This window comes from Hippocampus zosterae, chromosome 6, assembly GCF_025434085.1.
Source record: "Hippocampus zosterae strain Florida chromosome 6, ASM2543408v3, whole genome shotgun sequence".
NCBI lineage: Eukaryota > Metazoa > Chordata > Actinopteri > Syngnathiformes > Syngnathidae > Hippocampus > Hippocampus zosterae.
This window is the reverse complement of record NC_067456.1, coordinates 15,470,461-15,496,336: the sequence shown is the minus strand read 5'-3', so window position 1 is coordinate 15,496,336 and position 25,876 is coordinate 15,470,461. Positions and strand designations below refer to the sequence as shown.

General features: G+C 41.7%; 1 protein-coding gene across 1 annotated transcript in view; it reads left to right on the top strand.

Annotated features, from left to right (window-relative positions):
* Positions 1–25,876, top strand: part of si:dkeyp-14d3.1 (transmembrane protein 132C) — a 123,264-nt gene that overhangs the window by 74,023 nt on the left and 23,365 nt on the right. The window contains exon 4 of the mRNA XM_052068003.1: positions 6,822–7,008. Within this exon, the coding sequence (XP_051923963.1) occupies positions 6,822–7,008 (187 nt within the window). The remainder of the gene's footprint in view (positions 1–6,821; positions 7,009–25,876) is intronic.

Here is a 25,876-nt window from a genome sequence, read left to right as displayed (position 1 = left end):
ACCCCTTAGAATAGAAAAAAAATATGTATACAATAGTGCCACATGCGTGTATGACATAAATATTGGAGTTTTTTTTTCTTCCAATTGGTACTTTGGGAGGACCAGAGCATTCGAAAAGGTTCCTTGGAACAGAGGACATTCTTTGAATGATAACAGATTTGAAAGTTTTGCAACTGTATTCACTACATTTCTCTTGGAATCTAGCCACGTCTTAAACATTACACTCCTCGACGCTATACTATAAAGACTTTAAGAACATACAATACACACAACATTGAATTATTCAGAGGTCTAAGAAATTGTTGAAACAGTATTACATAAAAAAAGAGTTGATTTTTATACCTTAGGTTGATCCTTTGGGAATTTGTCATTGTGTATCTTATTATTAAGGTGATGCTATTGGCTGGCAACCAGTTCAGAGTGTGCTCTGCCTACTGCCCGAAGTCAGCTGGGATAAGCTTCAGCATGCCCGCGACCCTCGTGAGGATGAGCGGATTAAAAAACGGATGTATTATTTAAGTGGAGGCAGCAGCAACTGCATAGAAGCCTTGTACAAACAAGATGACTCGGGATCAGATTCTCCCATTCGTGCATAAACCTGGCTTGTGCTTCCGTTACTGACGTGCATTCTTCCATCCAGACTTCTGACACATCTACCAAGCGTAACCTAGCAGTTTGTGCACAACCACCAAGAGGCGCGCGACTGACTGGAGTCTGAGGCTGGCTGTAAATCATGGAGCATGGAAAATGTAGCACACCTTAAATATGAAAGTACTTTCCGTAACAGATGTGTCAGGCTGTGAGAAGTGCGTTGGTCACATCGGTGTAACGTGCGGCACTTTGAAGGAGGGCATGTTCTTTTTTTTTTGTTGTGCATAAAATAAATCCAATAAAAGGAATTTCATCAGAATACTGATTGTATGTTTAGATTTCCATCAATTAAAAAAGGAGCTGTGCTCGCCATGCTGTAGATCAGCAGTGCCATGCAACATTCCTTGTGTCGCAGACCGCTGGGAAGAGGGTTAAGTGGGTTCGGTTTATGTTTAATGAACGACACTGAAGCAAATAAAAACAACTGATTCATAGCAAACTCAACTTTGCACCATTACAATGACTGTAGTTGTCGTAATGGACAGCAGTAAGACTCAAGTCCAATTTGTATTCATTTGCATGCGCTAAAGGCACGAGGCACCAACTTTTAACAGGTGAATCAGTTGTAATTAGGCGATCAAACTGAAGCCATTATTTAGCTATGTGCATTATCAGTTTGACAGTATAATTTTCAACGGACACATTTTGACTTAGGACGTGACCTCGCGTTGAACCAAATCAGATAACGCTGTGCATGCATCCCCTTCGCTGACTTGTGGTTTCACACTTAAATCCTGTTCAAACAAGCACCGGAACTGTTTCTAATTTCTAGGTAAATGAAATTACTGCAACAGCTACTGTAAACAAACGTGCTGGGACAGCTTTTAGGGAAAAAGAATATGCCGCGACAGCAATTCGGGAAACCGAAAGCGACGTATCCATTGAAAGCTACACCCTGTTTAGAGTATAAAAGATTTGCCTTGGGAGATTGCCCCTGCGCATTTGTGCTTTGACCACAGCCATTGTCTGTATCACACTGCCCTGAACGTTCTGATAAAATCTTGAAGCCATTTCCAGCCTCCGATTTCACACTTCAACCCAGCATGAATTCAAACAAACACACGGAGGACTCAGAGGATGGCGAACGGATCCGGATCCGAGCACAACGTCCTCTAGCTCCCGCCACCCTCCAACAAAAAATTCAATCATTCAGTCAAAAATTATCTTATCGCGTTCAGGGTTGCAGGGAGCTGCATCCGATTTCATCGACTTTGGGCAAAAATGTCATGAGTAGTCATAAATGCCCGCACTGGAACATTTCTTCACATAGTGGTATGTGGTGGAGAGAAATGTAAAGTATGCTGAGATTCTTTTTGAATGTTTGGGTATTTGATAAGCCAAGTTTTGCACATGTGGAAGCCTGCCCCAATGTGCTGTGTTCTGTCTCACTGTACTGATTATTTTAGCCGGTTATTTAAATTTAAGATGGCCAGTCATGCATGAAACCAGCTAACAGTTGCGTGTGCTTACTAATGTAAATCCATGCATTGCTTTGTTTGTGTCAGTGTATGTGTATGTATGTGTTCTGGCCTGATTGTACTGGCTGTTTTTTGCTAGTTCCAGTTGACAGCGCATGGCAACAGTCAAGTTTCAAGCACCACTGAACCCATAAATTTAACGTTTTCCATCTACAAGTCATTTGGGTTTTTCTTGTGAACACACTTATGCATGGTCTTCCTTTGGTTCCGCCTGCCTACATTGTCGTCATCTTCATCTGCCATTTCTGTTTTCTTGTTTTGTGAATCCACGCAGTTGCGTGCTGCCTGCTGAGATTTGTCCCAGGCACCCCGCGGTATTTATACAAAGGGTCTTATACATAATGGATCCATCCCAAATAGGACCTTCATTGACCTTCAAATGTTTCACCAAAGTTCTTATTGATGCAATAATCCCACCACCAGTCGAGGGAAATATAATTTTGGAGTGCCACTTTGTTCTTGAGACAAAAGCTAGAGATTTGTGTCACCCTGTTGTATTCTCTTAACCCAATTGAACGCGTAGGACAGATGGTTCGGGCCTGTTTGGTAGGGATGAAACAAGGAGTGGCACAGTGGCACAATGAGTTTGATCGTTGAGACAATAGAAGGCCTTTCAATTATCGCTTCCTCTGGAGGAATCGTTGCAATGGGAACCTTTCCAATAACTCTTTTCTGTGACTGTTTATTCTTTTGGGCATTTAAATCTAGTTTTCTTTAGCTTGGATTTAAGAGGGGGGACTGTTGAGTTTTTTTTCAAGGTTAATATGAATCTGGATCACCTTAAAGAAGATGCAGGAAACTGATTTTTGATGTGTCACCATTCAAAAAATATGCTCATTGATCTGCCACAATATGCATGTGTGCATACCTATACATTCATATGTCCTAAATCCTGTGTGGAGGATTGAACATAATGACAATACATTTCAAGATAAAATAAAGTGTATTCTCATCATGTATATTTTCATATTGATTGCAGTTGTGTCTAGTACAGTAATATGGGCACACACACACACACACACACACACACACACACACACACACACACGCACGCACGCATGCATTTATATGTATATATATTCATTCATCTTCCGAGCCGCTTGATCCTCACTAGGGTCGCGGGGGGTGCTGGAGCCTATCCCAGCTGTCTTCGGGCAGTAGGCAGGGGACACCCTGAATCGGTTGCCAGCCAATCGCAGGGCACACAGAAACGAACAACCATTCGCACTCACACTCACACCTAGGGACAATTTAGAGTGTTCAATCAGCCTGCCACGCATGTTTTTGGAATGTGGGAGGAAACCGGAGCACCCGGAGAAAACCCACGCAGGCCCGGGGAGAACATGCAAACTCCACACAGGGAGGCCGGAGCTGGAATCGAACCCGGTACCTCTGCACTGTGAAGCCGACGTGCTAACCACTGGACTACCGGGCCGCTCTATTATATATATATATATATATATATATATATATATATATATATATATATATATATATTTTTTTTTTAAACACAATACATGTTTATATATATAGCGCTTTCACAACAGTTGCAGCTATAACAAAGAGCTATATAGAACAATTTAGATGTATTACCATATTTTGTTATTTTAACACATAAGACATGATCAGTCATGCAATCGTAACCACTATTCCTGCATACGCGTTGTTGTTTGAAACAGTCATTCAAGTCCAAGCGCCGACTTTAAGCACCACATATACATCCGTGCACCACGCCGCACTCCTCTATTTTCATCCTCGGCTCTGGCAGCCCTCCATCCAGCCACACCAACACAGACTGTCCAATAGTACCAACATCACCGTTGAAGAAAATGGGGCTGTGAAAAATGCTGCCCATTACAGCCGCAAAAAACACAAGCGGCCCGGGGCTGTCGAACAACGACAATCAAATCGCCCCGAAGTCCCCCTATCAAAATCAGTGCTAGTACACGTGTGCCTATCAAAAGGGTGCAACCATCAAGGAGATATTCTTTCTCCTTCGACAAATTCCGTGGCCAAAACGCTAAAACTCCACAACGGGTCCACACGAACAACAACACCGTATGACAAAATAAAACACAAAAACATTTTTAAAAAACAGAGCTATATGGGCATGGGTTTATGTATGGCACTGTATATTGCATTACAATGAGTGATCTCATGCCCTGTAGCGAGAGACAGCACTAACAGGAAATCATACATACTGTTCATACATTAAGGTCATTATTCAAAAAATAACACTGTTGGGGTTTGTGAGAAAAGTGTCTTAACATGTTGGAATGTATGCATTTACCAAGTGAATCACTACTGCGTTACATAACATACATAATTTAAGGAAAGAAAGATGTGACTGTTGCTATGTCCATTGCCCTGATGCAGAATCACCAGTGATGTTGTCCATAGTTCGTATTTTAATGCCTCCCAGTGACAAAGAAAGTGATTTTTCTTTTGTGTGTGTGTGTGAGTGTGATATACATGAGTTCCCTAACATAGCATCATAAGCAATGGACTTTTGTGTTGAAGCGTAGCAAAAATTATTTGCAAAATAACATTGCAAAATCATTGGTTTGCAGCATTCTGCACACCCACAGAAAGATGGACTCTGAACAATTTAGTGAGTCAATACTCAATTGTATTTCATTGTTGTGTCAACTCAACAAACTTTCTACCCAAAATCAAAGCGAGTACAGTACAGTAAAACATCTATGCGCATCCTAGTCGGCTTTTCTTGTCTCACCTTTTTAGCAAAGCAGCCTGTGTGTACACATTGGAGAGAAAGTAGGGCATCCGAGCTGATAGTTAAAACAGGTTTTAGCAACTGCGTGGTGCTCATAGGTTTATTTCTAGACCAGTTTATTTTTATTTTTTTGCCCGACGAACATTCTGGCTTTAGCTGGTCTCTAAGCAAGAGGGCATCATCTGTCTCTTTGCACCATTGTGGAGCAGTTATATAACCCTGTGAGGTCGCACAACAAGCCACTATTCTCTAATCGCTACGCTGTTATGAAATGTGACAAGTTATTTGTGTGTCATCTGTATTATTTATACACTTGCCGTTGTATGCGAAATATTGTTTTTCCCTGCTTTGTTGCCAAACTGATCTTTCACTCGTTCAGAGTAAGCCTGAACAGTATGTGAAATTAGTGTAAGACTTGCAATTTCTATTATTTATCATTTTCGTGTTTTATGTCTGTATCTATAATTGAAGATATTACAAAGTACATGTGCACTGTTGTCTTTCCAAGATGTTCAAAATATGAATTTCCTCACTTCGTGACGTTACATTTTGTTTGCCAGAAATTGTGGTAGACCCCAAAAGTACTATACTTTTTTGAGTTGTGGGTTTTATTGTATTGTTTGACATACATTCCTCTATCCCACTTAAGTATCACATGGAGTTATTGGAGTTACTCTTTTTGACTCTTACTTAAGTTATACCTATGTTAGTACTTATGTGATTTACATTATGAAGGAGGACTCCTGTACAGTAATAACTGTATGGTACACGCATACATATCCTTATTATCACCGTCTTCATCGCTCCGATTCTTTTCCCCCGTGACGTAGTATTATCTGCAGAGCGCATTGGGGACCGTGCAGCTGGTCAGTTAAACTGCATCACGGTCCCCCCCACCTCCCCACCCCCTTCCCCTTTCCAATCCACCCGCCCTCTCATTACATGTTATGTCTTGTGACTTGTTGTAACTGTCATATGCGTATTTATGTGTTTGGGTCTTTTTTTATCCTGGACTTAAATTATCTTCAGAAGAGGATAGTTCGACCGTGTTTTCCTTTCTGAACTCTGACTGTAAATTTCCCCATTGCGGGACAAATAAAGGATATCTTAATCTTAATACTGATGACTTGACATCCATCATCTCAAAGAACTTATTCCGTGTCTGATGTCTGCGGATTACATGATAAGTGATGTGATGTATTAATTGGTGTCACGATACTCAGTTCCTTTGACATTTCAAATCCGCAGCTGCAGTTCTCAGCATCCAAATTCAATTTCTTGTAACAATTGCCATTTATTTGTATAGTAAGATTTTTGGTACCATCCCCCGCCACCTCCAACCCTCTGTTGAAAGATGACCTTTTTTTCTCTCTGGGCTAACACCCAAGACTGAAAGCATTATGAGGATTTTTACGATCAGTGCTCATCATTTGTCTGACTTAATTCGGGGCAGGTGTAGATTGAACGGAGGCATGCTGTGTGATTTACATTCTGTTACGGAAAACAGGCACTTGTGACAAGGTCCGGCATCAGTTTTGTTCTCGGGGTGACAACAAGAGAAAAAGTACATCCTTGAAGAGACGCAGCATTTAATATGTTTGCAGTGGACGTCAGCATTGGTAAAGCATGAGAGAACTGGAATAGAATGGTTCATATAATTCCACAAAATAGAACAGTATCCAAATAGTTCAACACAAAGGAACATGACGTTTGAAAGAATCGCTCTTAAATGTCACAGATTTAAGAGTACCACCAGCTGCCTATGGTATCATAGATACCGCAGGCAGCTGGTATCGACCGTTAGTTACATTAGAGCCGACAAGTTCAACAACTGTTGAACAAGCATATATTTGTACAAACACACGCTCACACAAAGTCGCACATTTTGGCACATCATTTACATCACAGAAATCTGATGAATCATTAATTGGCACCATTTCTTTTCTGCACTCTACTAGGGAGGACATGGGAGTCCAGAGGGTGTTGCAAGTGGATCTGAAAATTGAGAGTTTCCCAGAGCTGCCGGGTAGCCGCTGGATGGCGTGGCAGGTGGAATACCCGGCCAGTCGCTCTGCCACGCAGGACGCTGACACTGAGATCCGACTGGCACAAGAGGATGTGGCAGGCATCGTGCCCTTGGCCATGGTGAGGTGACGCCAGAGACATGGACAAATGGAGTGGAACCTCCAAAGTTTATAGTTGAACAATTTTTGAGTTTTACAAAAAACTGTTGAATAATGTGCACACCATTACATGTGCCATTCAACCTCAGCTCAGTGGGCAACTAAATGAGTCATTCCAAAGTGTGTCTTGCCACCACAGATGGGGACCATTGGAGGCATGAGATTAAGCATCTACAGAACCAGAAATAAAATGTATTATGACATAGTAAAATCAAATTACACATCTTTGCACTGCCTTCCCAAAATAGTTGGCTAAAGTGACACAGAGAAGCAGGTGTTGCACACTGTATAGTGAGTTTACTAAATTCCTTACACAAAGTCGATCAAATTCCAAACAGCATCTGTAATCCTCCCTCTTTTCTTGCCATGAAGCACCCTGACTGATGAATGAATGAATGAAAGGTAAATAAAACAAAATAAAGTCGCTTATTGTATGTTGTGGGGCTGTACTGGTCAGCACATCTCTGCTACATCACGTGGAGATGGTGGGCCAGTGCCTTCAGAATGCCAGACTAGGGTGGTTGTCCCCTGTTTCAGAAAGGTGATTAGAAGTAGTGTTCCAACGATAGGAGGATCACACTTCTCAGTCTCCCTGGTAAGGTCTGTTGAGAGGTGCTGGAGAGGAGGTTCAATCGGGAAGTCGAATCTCGGATCAAGCAGGTACAGGGTGGTTCTTGTACTGGCCGTGAGAGAGAGCTAGAATGTCCCCAATCACAGCTACACCTCTGTTACCTGAGCCCTGAGCATCTGCGATGTCATTTTCAGTCGACAGTAAGTCAGAGTCAAAATTTTCTGTGGCCTTCTACACTAGAAGATACTCTGATGATGATAATAATAATAATAATAATAATACATTTTATTTATAAGCGCCTTTCAAGACACCCAAGTACACTTAACAATAACAAAAAACACAAAACAATTCCGGGACTCAACCCGGAAGTCAGAAAGAAACCACGAGGGAGGGAGAGGGGGAGAAAAAAAAACATGCTCGAACTATCCTCATTTTGAGGATAATTTGAGTTAGGCAAAAAAACTCCTGCACAAGCATATGACAGTTACAACAGGTCACGATACACTTTGGGAAATGATTCAAAATTCTAGTTGTATGATGAAATATTCAGCAAATTAATTCCGTGACAATGGTGCAAACCGCTACACCTTAGATTAGAACCATCTAATCATCACTATTCTGACTACACTACACTTATATCTGAGGAGCACCATCCAGACTTTCTTGGGTTTTTTTCACCCGTGACAAATGCAACGTGAGGATGAAACAATAGTTCTGTGCTTTGAGAGTGTACTTAGGAGAGAGGCAGGAAGAGATCTCTGCTTTGGGTCCCAGCAGGCCTCAGATGGGTTCTGGGGATTGCTCTGGCCAGAGAGTAAAAGCCTGTAGCTCCGTCTCCCTCAGCAGGGTAAAGAAGGGTCTGTTGCATACATTAACACTTTGAAGCTCACATGGCAGGTCTTTGGTACTTCACTGGAGCTTTGCTGAACCATCAAAGGAAGTGTCGCGTGAGAATTTCGACGCGGAACATTCAGATGAAAAATGAGCAGCATCGACCACATGAAGACAAAGACATCAGCACTGATTACTGAAACAAAGCCTCCATAGCTTCCATTTCTATTTCGGAAATGGAAGCTATGCAGCATACTACAAACCAGACTGCAGCGCTATGTGATTCTCTAAGTAGTGCCTATAGCGGTAAAAGATAATAGATGTCTGTGGGTGGCTGTTCCTGGATGCATAAGAATGTGACGCATCCACCGCCAATGCATTCTTAGGATAATTGAAAGTATGCTTTTAATGCTGGATTCTTCGACTTGCTTCTCTCGCGTCCTTTTATGTCACTGATGTATCAACTGCCTGCTTGCCTCGCTCTAAGACTATGTAGTCTCTGCACCCGCACTTGCCGCTACAAAAAATAAAAACAGCCACAATTATTGGAATACATTTTTCAGCAAAGGCTCCATTTGAGGATGGCAGTGGAATTAAACAAGACTTCCTGCTCAAGGAGAAAATGCTACACCTTTTATCATATACCGATACATATGGTATTTAACTTGTTCTCGAGGAAAATTGTGCAAGAACATGGAATTCCACTATCGTATCTGGAAAAATGAATTCCTTGAATGATAGCGTACTCCTGCAACGTCCCAAATATATCGTCATCAATCAGTTCCAGCAGTGTCTGCCTCTTCACTCTTATTATTCTGCCCCTTCTACATTGAGGAGGGATTTGATGGCTTACTATAAATCATGCAGGTTTTTATCATTGTGGCAGAATCAATTTTAGTTATTTGAGATTACAAACAATTTGCTAAACCTGGCTCAATCAATTAGAGGCAGGATAATCTGGGAGCAGATCTCCAAGAAGATGAATAGTGCGTCGTGTGTATTATAATAGATGATGCACGGTGAATGTGGTTTGATATTCCCTTTGCCTACTTTGATTTGGATGCAGGTGCTTGTTATCTCCTCTAATATTGGTACCGCTGCCTTTCTTTGCAATCCATATCGCTGGCTGGTTTCTACAACATTTTCAATAAAATGTGGTGCAGGTAATCCCATCTTTTGTCATGTTGATTTACAAACAATCGTAATATTTTTTTATTTCATTATTTCTAACAGTAGTAGAAAAGTCCATTGAACTTCAGACTAAATCGGTCATGGACTGTACTGTGAATTCTTTAAAGCTGAGCCCTCTCTCCACTTCTTCTCCTGAAAGGAACATGCTCCCCTAATAATGTGACGATAGAGACACTCAAGTCTCATCAGGGCTCTGTGTTGACGCTCGACATGTAACCTGACACAAAATGCCACCACCTCTGTGAATAACAATAACAGCAGGAGAGCTCACAAACACTCACCAAGGTAGCCCAGTTCCATTATTTGCCATCGTAAACACTACGTATACAGTATACACCGTTGACTTTGACTTGATTACAGCTTATTAAGAAAAAAAAGTAATATACATGCATCTTTTCAGGATGTGGAAAAAAATACGATTTATGTAAAAACGAAACTAGATCAGTTTATACAAGTGCTCGACTTATAAGGATTTTTCATTTAGCCCGTTGCTGATTCCAGTGGTTGACAGAAACAAATTCCAATAACTGTCCAGATAATTGGATGATTCATTTAAAAATATGTAAATTGAATGAAATAACTTTTTCTTGGTCCCTTCATGTTCAGAACAACAGTGATGTAAATTGTTGGTATGTCCTTTGCATTTTCAAGTACAAAACGTGCACACAAAAAAAGCATTAATTGATGAATTTGCATTTATTAATTCAAGCCATAGAGGGATGAAGTACATACTGTCAGCAAAACAATGAGGGAAAATAGTCAAACCATTATTTATGCATGAAGTCCTTTAATGTTAAATCAAACTTATGATCTTTTTCATATTTGTTTGAAAAGCAGAATTGTCTGAAGAAATGTGTGTCCAAATGCAAACACTGAAACTTACCTGAAACTTCCTCCATCTGATTCCGATTATTTTGAAAAGGGTTGAAATCGGAAGAGAAAATCCCACGCCGGGCCACAGTATATACTTTGTAGATGTAGCTGAGAATAATTGCGGTGTGTTGAAAAAAAGTGAGGACAGTTCAGCATCCTTATATGTCCACATACATTTGGAACATAGCAGATATTACTCCAAATCAAAGCATGAAGAAATCGATTTAAATTTGTTAATTATTTTCAACTAAGTGCCATAACAACACAATACTAGGCAACACAGTAGTGTATTTTTCCTTTGCAACCCAACATAACCCTGCTTTTTTTTTTTTTTTTGCCAATGAATCACTGGGCTAATATTTTTATTTTTGCCTCATCACTGGCTTCGCATCTGTGTTGTGTGGAGACAACCAACTTCTGGCACCTGAACCTGCTCCTTTGCAAACTCTTTTTTTTTTTTTTGGCTCTTTGCCAGGTGGATTTGTGAAGCAAACTTGTAAGACCATCCATCTGGCTTGTTGGTGATATGAAAATGCTCATTATGTTGGGACTGATAAAGTCAAGAACATCTGGACTCAGCACAAGTGGTCAAGATTCAAATGACCCAACATTTGCTTTTCACATGGGCTGGTGGAACAAACTGAAGAAAGCCATCGGGTATAAAGATAAATAGAAATATACTGTATGTTCTGCAGAACTTTCTTAATTCCATTTAAATTTCGTGTCTGTTGTCTCATCCTTGTAAACAAGCAATTTGGAGGGCATGGAGTTGATTTGTAAAATTATGAGTGATTATTTTGAAGAAAAAAAAATCACTTGATTTCACGTGAATTCTAGTTGATGAGATTTTGCAATTCTCTGCGGGATATAAGAATAGACAAGTATTCGCAAATATCCTCAAATAGTTGCCGGGACCATTTTTTTACACAATTTTATCAAGAGTATCAGCTGTTAAATTGAGAAGAGACATACAGTATCTGTGTAAACTTGGAGCGAGACAAGTCGCTGCCTGTGGATTGGTTGAGAATAGTAAGCTTCATATTCACATGTGAATCCCGGTAACTGCGTCCCTCTCAATAACCTTAAGTGTTGGCTTTATTTGTTTGTCTTAATAATGCAGTACTTTTGGAGATAGAACTAATTGATGTGTATTTAATTTTCTGGACATATTGTGACACATATCGATACTTTAGACATCAACAAAGTTTGGCTGAGGCAATGCAAGTGCCTTGGGAAGGATACCTCTTAAGATTTGACTTGCTGGTCAACTGGATGACCATGCTGCAAATCTGAACCAATCTACATCCCCAGGATGTGCGTTGTTACGTGATATTTCCATTTAATTTCATTTCTCTGTACAGCTACACACTTTTTCAAAGGTTTCTTTCGCAATTGAACTACCCAAGGTGCACAGTTTGTGGATCCACTCCACAGTACTTAACACAGAACACAACTACTTCTACATGCAGACACATTCAGAACTCATTAACTCTCTCGGTCTTGCCCTGTCCCCTTTTGTCCCTCTTCTGTCCCTCACTTCTACTCGTGCGTGCACACACACACACACACACACACACACACAGAATTAGACTTCTGCAATCTGCATGCAGCAATATGAGAGAGGCACACAAGCGAGAAAAAGGAAGACGGAATTAGATTACTTGGGATCACTGTGGCATGAAAGGCCCCACGGATAACTTCCACTCCCTCCCGCTGCTCTACTCCTGGCTGAATGGAAGTTAATGTAAGAGCAGTTGTCAAACCCTTCACACACACACACACACACACACACACACACACACACACTGACATGTCTGCCTTCCCCATCACCAGTGAGGAGAGAACAAAGCCCAGAAATTGGAAAAGGAAACAGATCTCTACACAGACTTGTGAAGTAAATGGAGGAGAGTGAAGGAAAACAGGAGAGAGGAAATGTGATTGGCCAGTATATGTAATAATGAAATATTCATGCTGAAATGTATTTTTACAAACAAGTGTAAATACAGGAAGAATGAGAATAATAATTAAAGAGGGGCAACATCTGGCAACGGTGAACACTTAACAAATCAAACAAATGCATGGTGACCACATTGTAGCGAGCAGCACTTTGCAATCGGAAGCATGCAATTTGACAAAAATAGGGCAAAACATGGAAATGATTGGCCTTTTTCAATGAACCGCGCAATGTAAATTTGAACTTTAGTCATCATACAAAAATCTTAGTCTCCATAAAATGAAAGTATATGTTTTCTAAATGTGACACATAACATAGAACTGTGTTAACAACACTGACAAATTTGAATGAGTCAAAAAACTTCAATAAATCAAAGTATATAAATCATTAAAAATCAAGTTACTCTCACCGCTCTTGAATGCTGTGGCCATGTCGGACGAATTCACTTAAACCGCGCCCCGCTTGAATCTTAGTCAACCCGTGTTACGACCTGAAAAAAGGGATTCAATTTTTCTATGCCATGGCAACAAAGCATTCTGAAGTGGGCACAGCAGCACAAAGCTTTGACCACACGCTGCCAGTCACATTGTATGAAGAAAAAAAAAATCATTCCACCACACTCTTCTGCCTTTCACTGTGTGATGTGCCCACACTCACTGTGTTGAATTTCTCGGTGTCAACTCACAGCAAACAATGAGGCACTCTAAAGTAAATTGCATTTTTTTACCTTGTTATCTTTTTTTTTAAATCACACCTTTGGAGACCCAGAGTAATTTCCTTCCTTCCTCCTCTTTTATGTTCGGCATCTAACCTCGACGGGTGCGCAGCAAAGTCACAAGTCTTCGGTTACGTGTAAATAGTGAGGGTTCAATGAGCGGTGAGAAATGAAATTACGTCCACGTACCCAGGTACAAACGGAATTGACTCAACCCAAGATACAAGCCCGAGAGCTGATGAAGTACACGACGACGTTATATCCAGACAGCAGGAAGATGATGATGAGGGTCCAAAGAACGCTTCCATGGTCCAGTTACATCGGGCTAGCAATAGTCCAAAAATTTACAGCAGACTCTGCATTCACATGTTTCAGAGAGTATTTTTAACCACACGGCCTCTCTAGTGTTGATGTCCTTAACTGCTTAGCGCACAATAAAGAATGAGTATTGACCTCTCGAACGTTCCATGCATGACTCCGCCCACCACTACCTAATTGAACATTACAGATGTATCACCCAAAGTTGGGAAAAAAAAGGTTGGCGATGATGATGCTTGAAACATTTTAATTACACTGCATATTTAACAGTAATATCTATTTGAATAACCGTATACCGTACATTTTGAATCAACTTAGAGGATAGCAGAAATTTTAGTCTGGGCTGCAAATGTGTTTCGGAAGAAATCTCTGAATTCACTTCACAGGGTCTGTACCTCGGCAACACAGATTATAATACTATATGTGCTTTACAGACTCTTTTTCTAATTCTTGGGGAGGGAAAACACTTCCATGACTCAAATGGAAGACCAGGAAAATAAATTGCTCAAACAAAAGTGAACATTTCACTGATTTCTGTAATTCTGTTGGTCTATCAATTTTTCAGTCGGTCGCCAGGTTCATGAAGAAAAACATAAAGTGACATTTTATATTGTCACCTGAAGATAAATGATAAAAGTAATTACTCTATTCCTATTTGATCTGAGTTTTTTTGCTGCATAATCTAACAAACAAACTGCTGAACAGCAATCAAGACAATATCACTTGCCCTTGCAATTTTCATGATGGCAGAGATTAAAGCACAGAATGATTGTACTTTTTGATCCTTTAGTCATTTCAAAGATTCCAGATCATTTCAACTCTGCAGATTCATTGTGGCAAGCTTTAATATTGATTTGGTATCCAGAAACAGAGTGCTAGTGCTATTGACATCCTGCCTTGGTCGACACTCAGAAATCACGCTTGATGTTCAGATGTTTTAACTTCTAGTTCCGCTCTTTCACTGTGGGCAAAGATGCAGTCTGAGATGTTGATTCTTCAATCAGCTCTTTGGGGTAATTGTAAAAAATTCTCTTCATCTAATTCATTTTTATTTGTAAGGGGGTCGGGGGTAGTGGAACAACGTCACAATCCTGGTTGATAGTTGATAAAGGTTACAGATGAAAGGAAGGCTCATTTGGGCACTCATAGGAGAAAGCCGAGAAAGATTTTATCAGAGGGATGGAGCAACTAGATAGTTTTCACTCTTTTTTTAATCAAGTTGAAAGCTGAGACTTTACAGAGCTCGCTGAAGGCATGTGTTGACACACCGTTTCTGTGATTTAGTTCGAGAAGGTCCTTTTATCCGTGATTAGCACTAATTAGTCTAATAAGATAGACGGTCGCATGTCATAATGGAAAAGCTGCTGTAATTAAATGTTGGGTTTTGACCTGGGATAATCTTGTCAAATGAATGAAGACGCATGACTGACGAGAGTATGTCTCCAAAGACCTTGACACAATAAAACTAATGAGTATTGCTAATGGAAGGCTTATTTTGTTGTGGTTTAGTCAAGTCAAGTCAAGTCAACAGTATTTATAGATTACTTTCAAACAGCCATCGCTGCATACAAAGTGCTGTACATGGAGCAATTTAACATGCACAATAAACAGTAAGACAAATTGGTAATAAAGGCGGTAGAAAGTACCAAACAGTAAAACCAAGAACAAATCTAAGTCATGCTGAGTCGAATACCAAAGAATACAAGTGAGTTTTGAGGAGGGTTTTGAAGATGGGCAGCGAGGAGGCTTGTCGAATGTTCAGTGGGAGGTCATTCCAGAGAGAGGGACCAGCAACAGAAATGGCTCGATCCCCTCTAAGCCTCAGTTTTGTTCTTGGTACGTCTAATAATGTCTGGTCCACAGACCTGAGGCGCCGGGCAGGTGCGTACGGGCGGATGAGCTCAGAGAGGTAAGGTGGCGCGAGATTATTCAGAGATTTGAAAACAAATAAGAGGATCTTGAAAATAACTCTAAAATGAATGGGGAGCCAGTGAAGGGATGCCAGAGTTTAGGGACTGTGGAGGACTGGTTAGCACGTCCGCCTCACGATGCATAGGTCGCGTGTTCGATTCTGGGCTTTGTCCTGCCAGTGTGTAGTTTGCATGTTCTACCCATGCCATTGTGGGTTTTCTCCGGCTACTCTGGTTTCCTCCCACATTCCAAAAACATGCGTGGTAGGTTAATGAAACTCTCCAAGTTGTCCCTAGGAGTGATTGTGAGGGTGCCCTGCGATCGGCCGGCAACCAGTTCATGATGTACCCCACCTACTAGGGGGTACAAGATGGCCGAGATAGGCTCCAGGGTACCCGTGCCCCTCATGAGGATAAGCGGCTCGGATAATGGATGGATGGATTTTACGGTTTATCTTTAATTCATGACGCGTCTGAGATTTTTGCAGCCTTGCTGGAATTGATTGTTTGACCAACATGGTTTATTGCATTTCGACCACCAAGTGACACCTCAGGGAGAGCAGCAGCCCTATTTTGAAAAATGAACTTTAAAGAGTGCCTCCTGTGTGTTGTCAAAAACTCACCTTCGCTGCGTGTGCTCAAAACACTCTCTCAATTTTAAAGAACATGGAGTGAACTCAGAGTATACACATTCCAAAAATTATTTAGTCCACTTTAATGGTGCATGTATGTCTTGCTTTCTTTTAGTCGGCTCTCTCAGATTATGTACTGTTTTGACCAGATTCTAGTTCTTACAGTGAAATATTCAATTTATAAATGACCCCCCCTACCCCCTCCCCAACCTCCCACCCCCCACGGTCACCTTTTGTTCCCTTTAGTTGCTGCATTCCATTACAGTTGAAGGAGCTCTGTTTTTTTTTTAGGTCATCTAGAGCTGAATCTCAAAGGCAGTAATTGGATGTCTGAGCGGATTCCTCTGCACAGTCGGAGGCTGGTCCATTATCTTTTGCCATTGTAGAGTAACACACTCTTGTCCAGCCTGCCCTCATCATTACCCATGCTGTGGAAGTGTGATGATGGAGAGGGAGCAGGAGGACAGTGCATAAATCATATCTGGACACATCCGTCTTCCTCTTGGAACCCAGGCACCAAACTGTGCTCTTGCTCATGCTGCGCATGCATGGAGATGAGGACGAGCCAAAGTATACTGTTGGTGTTCACGTGCGGCTTTCAATGCATCCTTAAACAATATATCATGACTGTGGCGGCCACTACTGCATTCTCACAGTAAAGTCATCGATCAACACCCGCCGATGAATGTCTCATTTTATTCTTCCATTCTACTCACTCTGCACTGCACATCTTGTCTACACGGGAGAGTGAACTCATAAAAGCTATTTGTCAAGAACAGCCAAATATACAAACAAGCATTTATATGGTAATCCAGAAGACGTGCCCCATATAAAACAATAATTATGTCCTTTTTTTTTCTTTTTTTTTAGCAATATAAGCTACTGCACACCTTACCTGTCAGTCTTATCATCGTTATGGTCCATTAGTGTCACAGGCATACTGTCTTAGAGGGATGAAAAAGAACATTTCGAGAATTGTTTGAGTCACAGTTTTTAACAAATAAGAGTCTGATAGATAAACTTCAAGTCTGCTACTCATCAGCATTCAAACAGTCAAGGTTAGAGTGTGATGATGAAGTATTAGGCTATATGCAGGTGCAATGTAATAAAAGCACATGCTTGAACATGATCCCACGTCACCCATGTTCATATTGCCTTAAATTCAACCTCCACATTTTATCTTCTTGTTATTTGTCGTTGTTTCCTGAGACTGGAACAGCATAGTAATTGGGAAAGTGGGTAGGGAAGTCTGTCGTGTTTTCACCCAATTTATTCAACATAAAACAGTGGACTGTAAAAAAAGTGGATTTGCACTGTCACTCAGTCGTGCACAGGGCCAGCCTGTTTTTTGTTGGTCTAAAAACCGAGTTTATGATTGATGTTTTAAAAGACATAACACGTAAACCTTATTTGGCATTTGATTGCACGATTGAGGGGTGCAAAATTACATTGCATCGTGGCAGTTGACATAAAAAGGCTCAGATGTGTACCCTTGGGTAAGCCTTTTTAGTAATGCATTGCAAATTATGATATACAGTATGCCAATTTAGTCGAGTTTTAGTTCTGTTTCATCTTTTTGAGAAATGTTTGGACGGTAGGACAAAAAGCAAGTAGTATGAAGTGAATGCTCTTGTTCAAAAAAATTGCCTCTCTTCACTCTGACTTATACCCTGGCCCACCGAGCTCTGGGAAGAATGTGCCTATTTCTTGGTGGTAATGGACTCCAAAGTGAGGCTGACCTTTGTGCCCGCTCTGAGAGGTCTGTGTCCAGAGGGCAGATAAGTCAAGCTCAGCTGGTACTATAGATCTCGATCAGAGCCGGGTGAAGAAAATCCGACCAGAGATCAGGAGGTCGTAACACACTAGCATTGTTGACTGTTCGTGAAGAACTCATTTTCGATCGACCAAGCAAAAAAATTTGCGGGGCTGAAAATGAGCAGAATGGTGTGAGAATGGTTGGTTCCCATCCTCTGGGCCCAGGCCCTCAACGGGCAGAACAGTAGGAGCATCACTGAGGCATCGCTGCACCATTGCCAACATCAGTCAAAGCTCCAGGCAGCTCCCTCCCCCGAGCCCCCGCAGCGCTCTCACTCATGAGGTGAGACGAGAGTCCCACACACATGTCCCTGGTGCCTGACCTTGATTCCGCCTCAGATAAGACCGCTCGTTGTTGACATTCACAAGGGTCTTACACTCTTGCCCCCTGACACTTTGATCTGTGTGTATTATACAATACAATACAATACATGCTGATTTATATAGCGCTTTCACAACAGCGGCAGCTGTAACAAAGCGCTTTACAAAACAGTTAACATAAAGTAAAATAATAAACACAACACATAACATAAAACACGGACAGTCGTGCAGTCCTAACCACTTTTCCGTCACACGCTTTGTTGTTTGAAGCAGTTTGGGATGAAAGAGGAGAGAATCAAAGTGTCCTTTAACCAGTGGATCAGAGACGTCATGCTCAAAATGTGCACACATCGGCTACAAGCTAAGTTTCAAAGTCAACAAGAAGCTGTAGCATCCATTGACGAAAAAAGAGATTGGTTCACTTCACCTGTCCCATGGAAATCCATTTCAATTCCAAGCGGTGACTCACGGTTCCAAATACGCATCGGCGCTCTTCGCCAATGCTCCTCTCTCCTCATCCTCAACTTCAGCGGCCATCCATCCAGCCGCACCAACGCCAACTGTCCAACAGCGCTGACATAGCCACTGAACAAATCGGGGTTGTGAAAAATGCTGCCTATTACTGGCGCAAAAAACACAAGCGCCCCAGGTCTGTCCAGCACCGACAGTCAATGGCGCCGACATTCCTCCCAATCAAAATCTGTGCTGGTACAGGCGTGCTGCCGAGAAGGCGCAACCACCAAGCACAGATACTGCTCCTTTGACGAATGTCATGGCCAAAAAGCGCTGAAAACAGTCCATATCAGGTCCACACAATGAAACAACAACAACATGTGACAAGACAAAAGACAAAAACAGCAAAAAAGAACAAAAAAGCAAGGCTCTTGAAGAGCACTTGCCGAAGGCTGCCTACTCGGGCGCCATCTTGGGGAGAAAAAAAAAATATATATATATATTATATATTATTTGTACATAATATTTGTACATACATATTACATGTAAAATATTACAGGTATGGAAGTCAGGAGAATTGCAGGGGATGTCTCCTATAAACTTACAATGTTCTTGCCCAAGTGGACCCATGTTTTATTCACAAGCTCATTTTCACAGCATGAGGTGCAATTCTTGGCCACTGGGATCAAGAGAGTGGCTTCCTACTGCGTTAGCACCACCCCGCAATCAATACTACAAATTATATTATGAAGACTCTGACTCTGGACATGCATTTTTGTGCTGTATATTCACCGTCGGTTTACATTTGAGGATGAAAATATAAAAATGCAGTTATTAAGAAACACTGCATGAAAATAGGACATCAAGACCCTATACAATGTACACAGACTACAAAATAGAGCAGAATTAATCATTTCAAGGGCATTTGTCATGTCAGCAAAATGTCACTAAGATGCTTCTCTGCAAAGTTTACTCATAAATCATGTCCTCTCAAAACTCATTTACATTGGAGAGCAGTTTGGTCTGACTGAACCGTCAATAGCATCCACAAAATGTCTATATTCAATAACAGACAACTTATTCATGCAGGGAACATTCTAGATCTAACTTTTATTTTGATGTGGAAGCAAAACTTGGATGAATTCAAGTTCACTAATGCTCCAGTAAGCCCGAGAATGTACTCACAATGCATTATCTGCTCTGATGCAAGCTTTTTACTTTTTGATACACCGCTTATAAAGGTTGAAAAAAATGAAAACCTTTAAATTCATTTCAATCAACTGATTCATCCAAAATAACAAATGTGAGTTCTGAATAATTCTCCGATTCCAAATGAGAGACATTCTTTTCAGATTTTGAAATGAAATCTGTTGGTAAATGAGCGGATATCCAAAATAGAACCCGTCGCTGATGGTGGAGTGGTACACTTGCCTGACTTGTGAGTGGGCAGCGTGGGATCGGTTCCCACTCAGTGACAGTGTGAATGTGGGTGTCAGTGTTTGTTTGTCTCTATATGTAACCTGTGACTGACTGGCGACCAGTTCAGGCTCTGGTTTGACTACTTCTCGAAGTCAGCTGGGATAGGCTCCAGCCACTCCCCATGACCCAGGATGGTTGGTGTTGAAAATGGATGAATAAATGGTGGAACCCACAATGGTAATAAAATGAAAGCAAAACTAATTTGAACAGTTGGATGCAATACTTTTCCATGATTGAATTACATGCCTTCCACACCATCCCACTCCTCTTCCCAAAATAATGTGGTTCACCTTTACTGTGAACTTTGACAGAAAATTAAGCAACCTTTTCCACAATGTCTCTATTGCTTGAGACATTCACCATACTGGAACTTGACACACCTGCTAATTTAGAACTGTCAGTTTTTCCTGTTCATGTGATGATCATCTTGATCCCTCATTAGCTCTCTATCAGGTGACACCTTCTGCAACAGTCCACTATCTGGGCAAGTGCTAAGTTAATCTTCTCTTGACCTTGGCCAGCAGTAAGACAGGGCACTGTGTGCTAATCAATAGCAGGTTAAGCATTCTTCTTATATACAGTATATATAAGGCCGCCTGGTCTCTTTATGTGCCATACACTGACTGCAGCCACTTACATAGATCCTTTTAGCTGGACGGAAAAAGGGATAGCAAGAGAGGAAGAGCTGAAAACCGTTTCGCCTTGGAGGAGCGCCGATCGGAAGAACTGAGAATACTGTCAAACAAAGGGAGAATCATTAAAAAGCGACGCATAGGCTTATTCTCAACCATCCTTATCATCCTTGTGCTGTCATGCCGTGATGTATCACTCTGCAAGGGGCTTCCGTGTTCTTTATTCCCACTCTCTTCCGTGTGTCTTATTTCTGACCAATTAAGCACCTCCTGGAATAAGGAAGTAGAGATTTGGCATTGTGCATGAAGGGAAACGCTGATGAAAGGTCATCTTGGTAGCTTTGGGACATTATCTGATTTGTGTTTAATGTCTAAAGCTCATAAGCAGCTCTCCTCTATTCCCATTTCACTGTCCTTTTGCTCCTGTCTTTTATAATTCATCATCAAGTGATGGAACTGTTGATCAGAATTGAGAATATTTCATTCATTTCATGTTAGTCGTTCATCATATCCGATTTTATTGCCTTTGTTCTTGAAAGACTTGAAAAATGCTAAAATGTCATCAAGGGTTGTGAAGTATGGATAACGATTTATGGTACAGCTGTAATATACATCAGTGAGCTGACCCCCTTGCTCACTGATGTATATTATCCCATTATTTAGTCAGCTCACAACCCTCACATTTTGCTTTTATAGCTTCTATCTTTTCCTGCCCGACAGTCTGACGCTCCCTGTCCCCAGTCAAACCAGCCAGAAAACCGGGCACTCCTAGAGTGGGGCATTTTGAAGAACCCAATGGCGCATTCCAACAAGGCTCTAAGTTTTCCCAAGGGTCGGAGTGGAGCGGAGCATGCTATGAGCGCATTTCCAAACAAACTCTTAATATTGATACTTTTTGCGCATAGTGTATAATATATATATATATACTGTATATATAAGCCCACACGCCTGCACGGGTTTTCTCTGGGTACTCCGGTTTCCTCCCACACTCCAGAAACATGCATGGCAGACTGATTGAACACCCAAAATTTGTCCCGAGGTGTGAGTGTGAGCGCGGATGGTTGTTTGTCTCTGTGTGCCCTGCGATTGGCTGGCAACCGGTTCAGGGTGTCCCCTGCCTACTGCCCAAAGGCAGCTGGGATAGGCTCCAGCACCATGACCCTTGTGAAGATAAACCAGATGGATGGAGACACACACACACACACACACATATATATATATATATATATATATATATATGTATACACAGCACCAGATCCATTGAGGCCCAGATATAACACACCAGACAAGACCCAAGGTGTAGGTTGGGCAAAGAGGCACCTGAGACGATCCAACACGTAAGATGTAAGATGCTGGCAGGGAAGGCCTACATGGAACGCCATAACCAGGTGGCTGGCATAGTCTACCGAAACATCTGTGCGGAGTATGGACTGGAAACCCCAAGGTCAAAATGGGAAACACCTCCGAAGGTGGTGAATGACAGAGCGAAGATCCTGTGGGACCTTCAGATCCAGACTGACAAGATGGTAATGGCGAACCAACCAGATATCGTGATCATAGATCAAGGGCAGAGGAAAGCTGTTGTAGTGGATGTAGTGGTCCCAAGTGATGGAAACATCAGAAAGAAGGAACACGAGAAACTCGAGAAATACCAAGGGCTCAGAGAGGAGCTGGAGAGAGCCTAGAAGGTAAAGGTGACAGTCGTGCCTGTCGTGGTCGGAGCACTCGGGGCAGTGACCCCCAAACTAGATGAGCGGTTGCAACAGATCCCGGGAACAACATCGGGCATCTCAGTCCAGAAATGTGCAGTGCTGGGAACAGCAAGTATACTGCGCAGAACCCTCAAGCTTCCTGGCCTCTGGTAGAGGACCCGAGCTGAATGAGGGACGGACACCACCCGAGGCGGGGTGAGACGAGGAATTTTATATATACGTGTGTGTGTGTGTGTGTGTGTGTGTGTCCATCCATCTGGTTTATCCTCACAAGGGTCATGGTGCTGGAGCCTATCCCAGCTGCCTTCGGGCAGTAGGCAGTACAATGACGTTTTCTTCTATTAGAAACAATGCATTGACTTTCAAGCAAATGTTATCATGCAAAAACCATTGACAAAATACACCTGCATCACTGGGGGGCTGTGTGACTTGTCGATACAACGAGTCAGGAACAAGATAGCTTATCACAATATAATTCACACACCTGAATTGTGTGAAATGAGGGGAAGTGAATTGTATGTAATATGTCGCCTGCTAACTTGCAGCTCTTCGAATCTGTTATAGAATTCAGCATGCCTGTCTGTGAGGTCATAGGTCCAGCAAAAACTCTCAACTAAGTTCTGGCTCCACTGTGTTTGCTCATTTATAGCAGATGCAACCAGGATGGCCCGGTCAGAGTGCCACTGCATTACTACGGCAAGGAGGAGAAGCTAATTACAACACCAGAATGGGCGATGTTGCTATTTCTCATGCTGCCCATGTCACTCAGACTGACACCTTAAATCTCACTTATTTTCAGATCCAGCCGAGACACGGCAGAAATTACGGCCCAGAACACATTACCAGCAACGGCATTGTGCTGAATGCTAAAAAAGAGATCCTTGAAGAAGCAGACAGTCACTTCTCACAAAGACATCTCTCCAATACTGGTGAATTTGCCAGGAAGAGCAGCACAAACAAGGAAGCTACATGAAAAATATTTTCACTACATCTAGTCGTAGAGCAGCGTCCAGTAGTGAAGTTTGACACACACAGAATCATAATTTCCATGCAATAAGGGGACTGAGATTGGCTCACACAAAACTCAATGTAGAAGAATGCATTGGATTAGGACAGTGATGTGTTTTGCGACGCAATAGAAATGTAAACCATAATCTATTATTGTGAAACATACCTTAACTGTGCAACTGTGAACTATAGTCTCGCAGTAAAATGGTCATTAGGGTGTGTCTACCTTCACAGGCGTCAGTGTTCAGTCAGAAATCACTGACTGAGAAAACCCGCCAATCGCGTTATTAGTCCCCATTTTTGCAGTTAATTGTGCTGCCCATGTCTTAGCGTGTGGCCCATTGATGCATCACTGTGAGATCCCACTGAGGCTTATTAAGTGCCCTTCTCTCAGCTTGCTCTCAGTCTGCTGGGTCATCTTCAGACTCAGTAATCTAACATTAGCCTCGGCTTTCACTGCTTCTCAACCATTTACCGAATCATTTACATTAAACTAGCCTCTGGAAATCCTTGCTGACAGAATTAATTTAGACAAACCCTCCGTTTAAAGGAAAATTGACCCTCGGGAGCGTGGAAGGAACGGTATACAGTACCTCCTTCCATGTCCTATTCAGACTCTCATGCAGTTTTTGTGTAATAACAATCTCTGCGTGTTGGCTGTTGTATCTGTTGCCTCAGTTAATGATAATCTCTGGCTCTGAGAGGCTGGTTCGTGGTCGCTACTGTGTGAATTTAAGAGCATCCTGGAAACATTACTCCACAAGAGACTTTTTCCTGTTTGTCTTTTGGCAGCATTCTTCAATGTCAGACTTTACTGTGCTTCTGAGAATGATACAGCAACCTAATTGAATAGTAATTTCTCAGAGACTGAATGTTACCACAAACATATCTTAATGGGCCCTCATTATCTTCTGTGACAACCCCAGTGTGTGAATATGGGCATGTGTGACTAAAGGTTGTGACTTGTGTTCAGAGAGATGACGTTGCACTGATAGCGTTGACAAAACTTAAGCTGTCATTTGTGCACTAAAGAACCCCCAATTAAAACTGATAGGCTCAACATTCTCTCCTTATTTGCGTGATCTGCTTTGGAGTATTTGTTTGTCAAATTCAAAATTCTCTGTGTTGCCAGTTGTGATTTTTAGATTTGCAGCACTTAACAAGTCCAGCTTTGCGACAGCAAGCTAGCCGCAGGGACAAGACAAAGACACTGTGACGCCCCTGGGTCTTATAGAAGATGGATGCTTCAGGGTATTAGTCTGCCTGGAAGCAGAATGATTACTCAGAAAGCCTGGGAGAAAAGAGGCGACAGTACGTGGCAGAAGTGGCACGCACTTTGAATTCTCAAACTGGCACAGATGCCTCCTTGAAGTTATTTACCAGGCAATTATGTATAACTATGCCGATGTACTCTCGAAGAATATCATAGGGCCTATGACATAGGCACTACTGCAAGTTAGTATATAAATGCTGGAATCCCATTTTATTGCAAAATTAGTATTGCTGTTTACTGCATTTTTTTTCTTTCCCCAAACCCCTTGAAGGGGGAAAAAATATATTGTTTCCATAGTCAACTAAAAATAAGTCTTTCTTGAAGATCTGGAAAAATACTGCTCTCTTGATACATTATTTTGCTCAAGGTAAACACGAATAAATTTCAAAGTGGTACGGTATTCTAGGGGCTGTGATGTCTCACAATTCAACCATTGTTCAAGAAAGCTTTTTGAGCTTTAATTTGTTTAGGTTTTAAAGTCAAATAGCACATTATCACAACCACCATTTAAGTGTAAAAATAAATTATACAATGAACTGTAGTCAAATTTGTGTTACATTTCCTACTTTTTTTCTTTGTTACCATGTTCCTCTTTGGTATATTACTTTCAACCACCAACCTGTCTTGGTATAATTAATAACTATTGTCTTAAATCAGACATGTCCAGCTCCGGGCCTGGAGGGCCACTCTCCTGTCTGTTTTCCAGCTCTCCCGCCTGCAACACACCTGATTCAGATGATCAGCTCATCAGCCAGCTCTGAAGCAGCATTAGAAAGATCCTGATGATTTGAATCAGGTGTGTTGCTCCTGGGAGGGTTGGAAAACAGGCAGGACAGCGGCCCTTGAGGACCGACTTTGGACACCCCTGTCTTAAATGATGACCATGGTATGCATAAACTACTCATGTGCCTTGGCATAACGTCTCAGATCAAAACAATCCAGTTGTAACCCCAAACATCACCAGAAGATTGATTGGTGGGTGGCATGGCTCAGTGGTAGAGTGGTTGATCCCTGGCCATGGACCATGTCGAATTGTCCTTGATCAAGATACTGTACCCGCACAGTTGCTCCTGATGCTGGGTCATCAGTAGGTCAATGAAGTAACAGTGGAAAGCCTATTTACCATTAGTTGTTGGTTAATT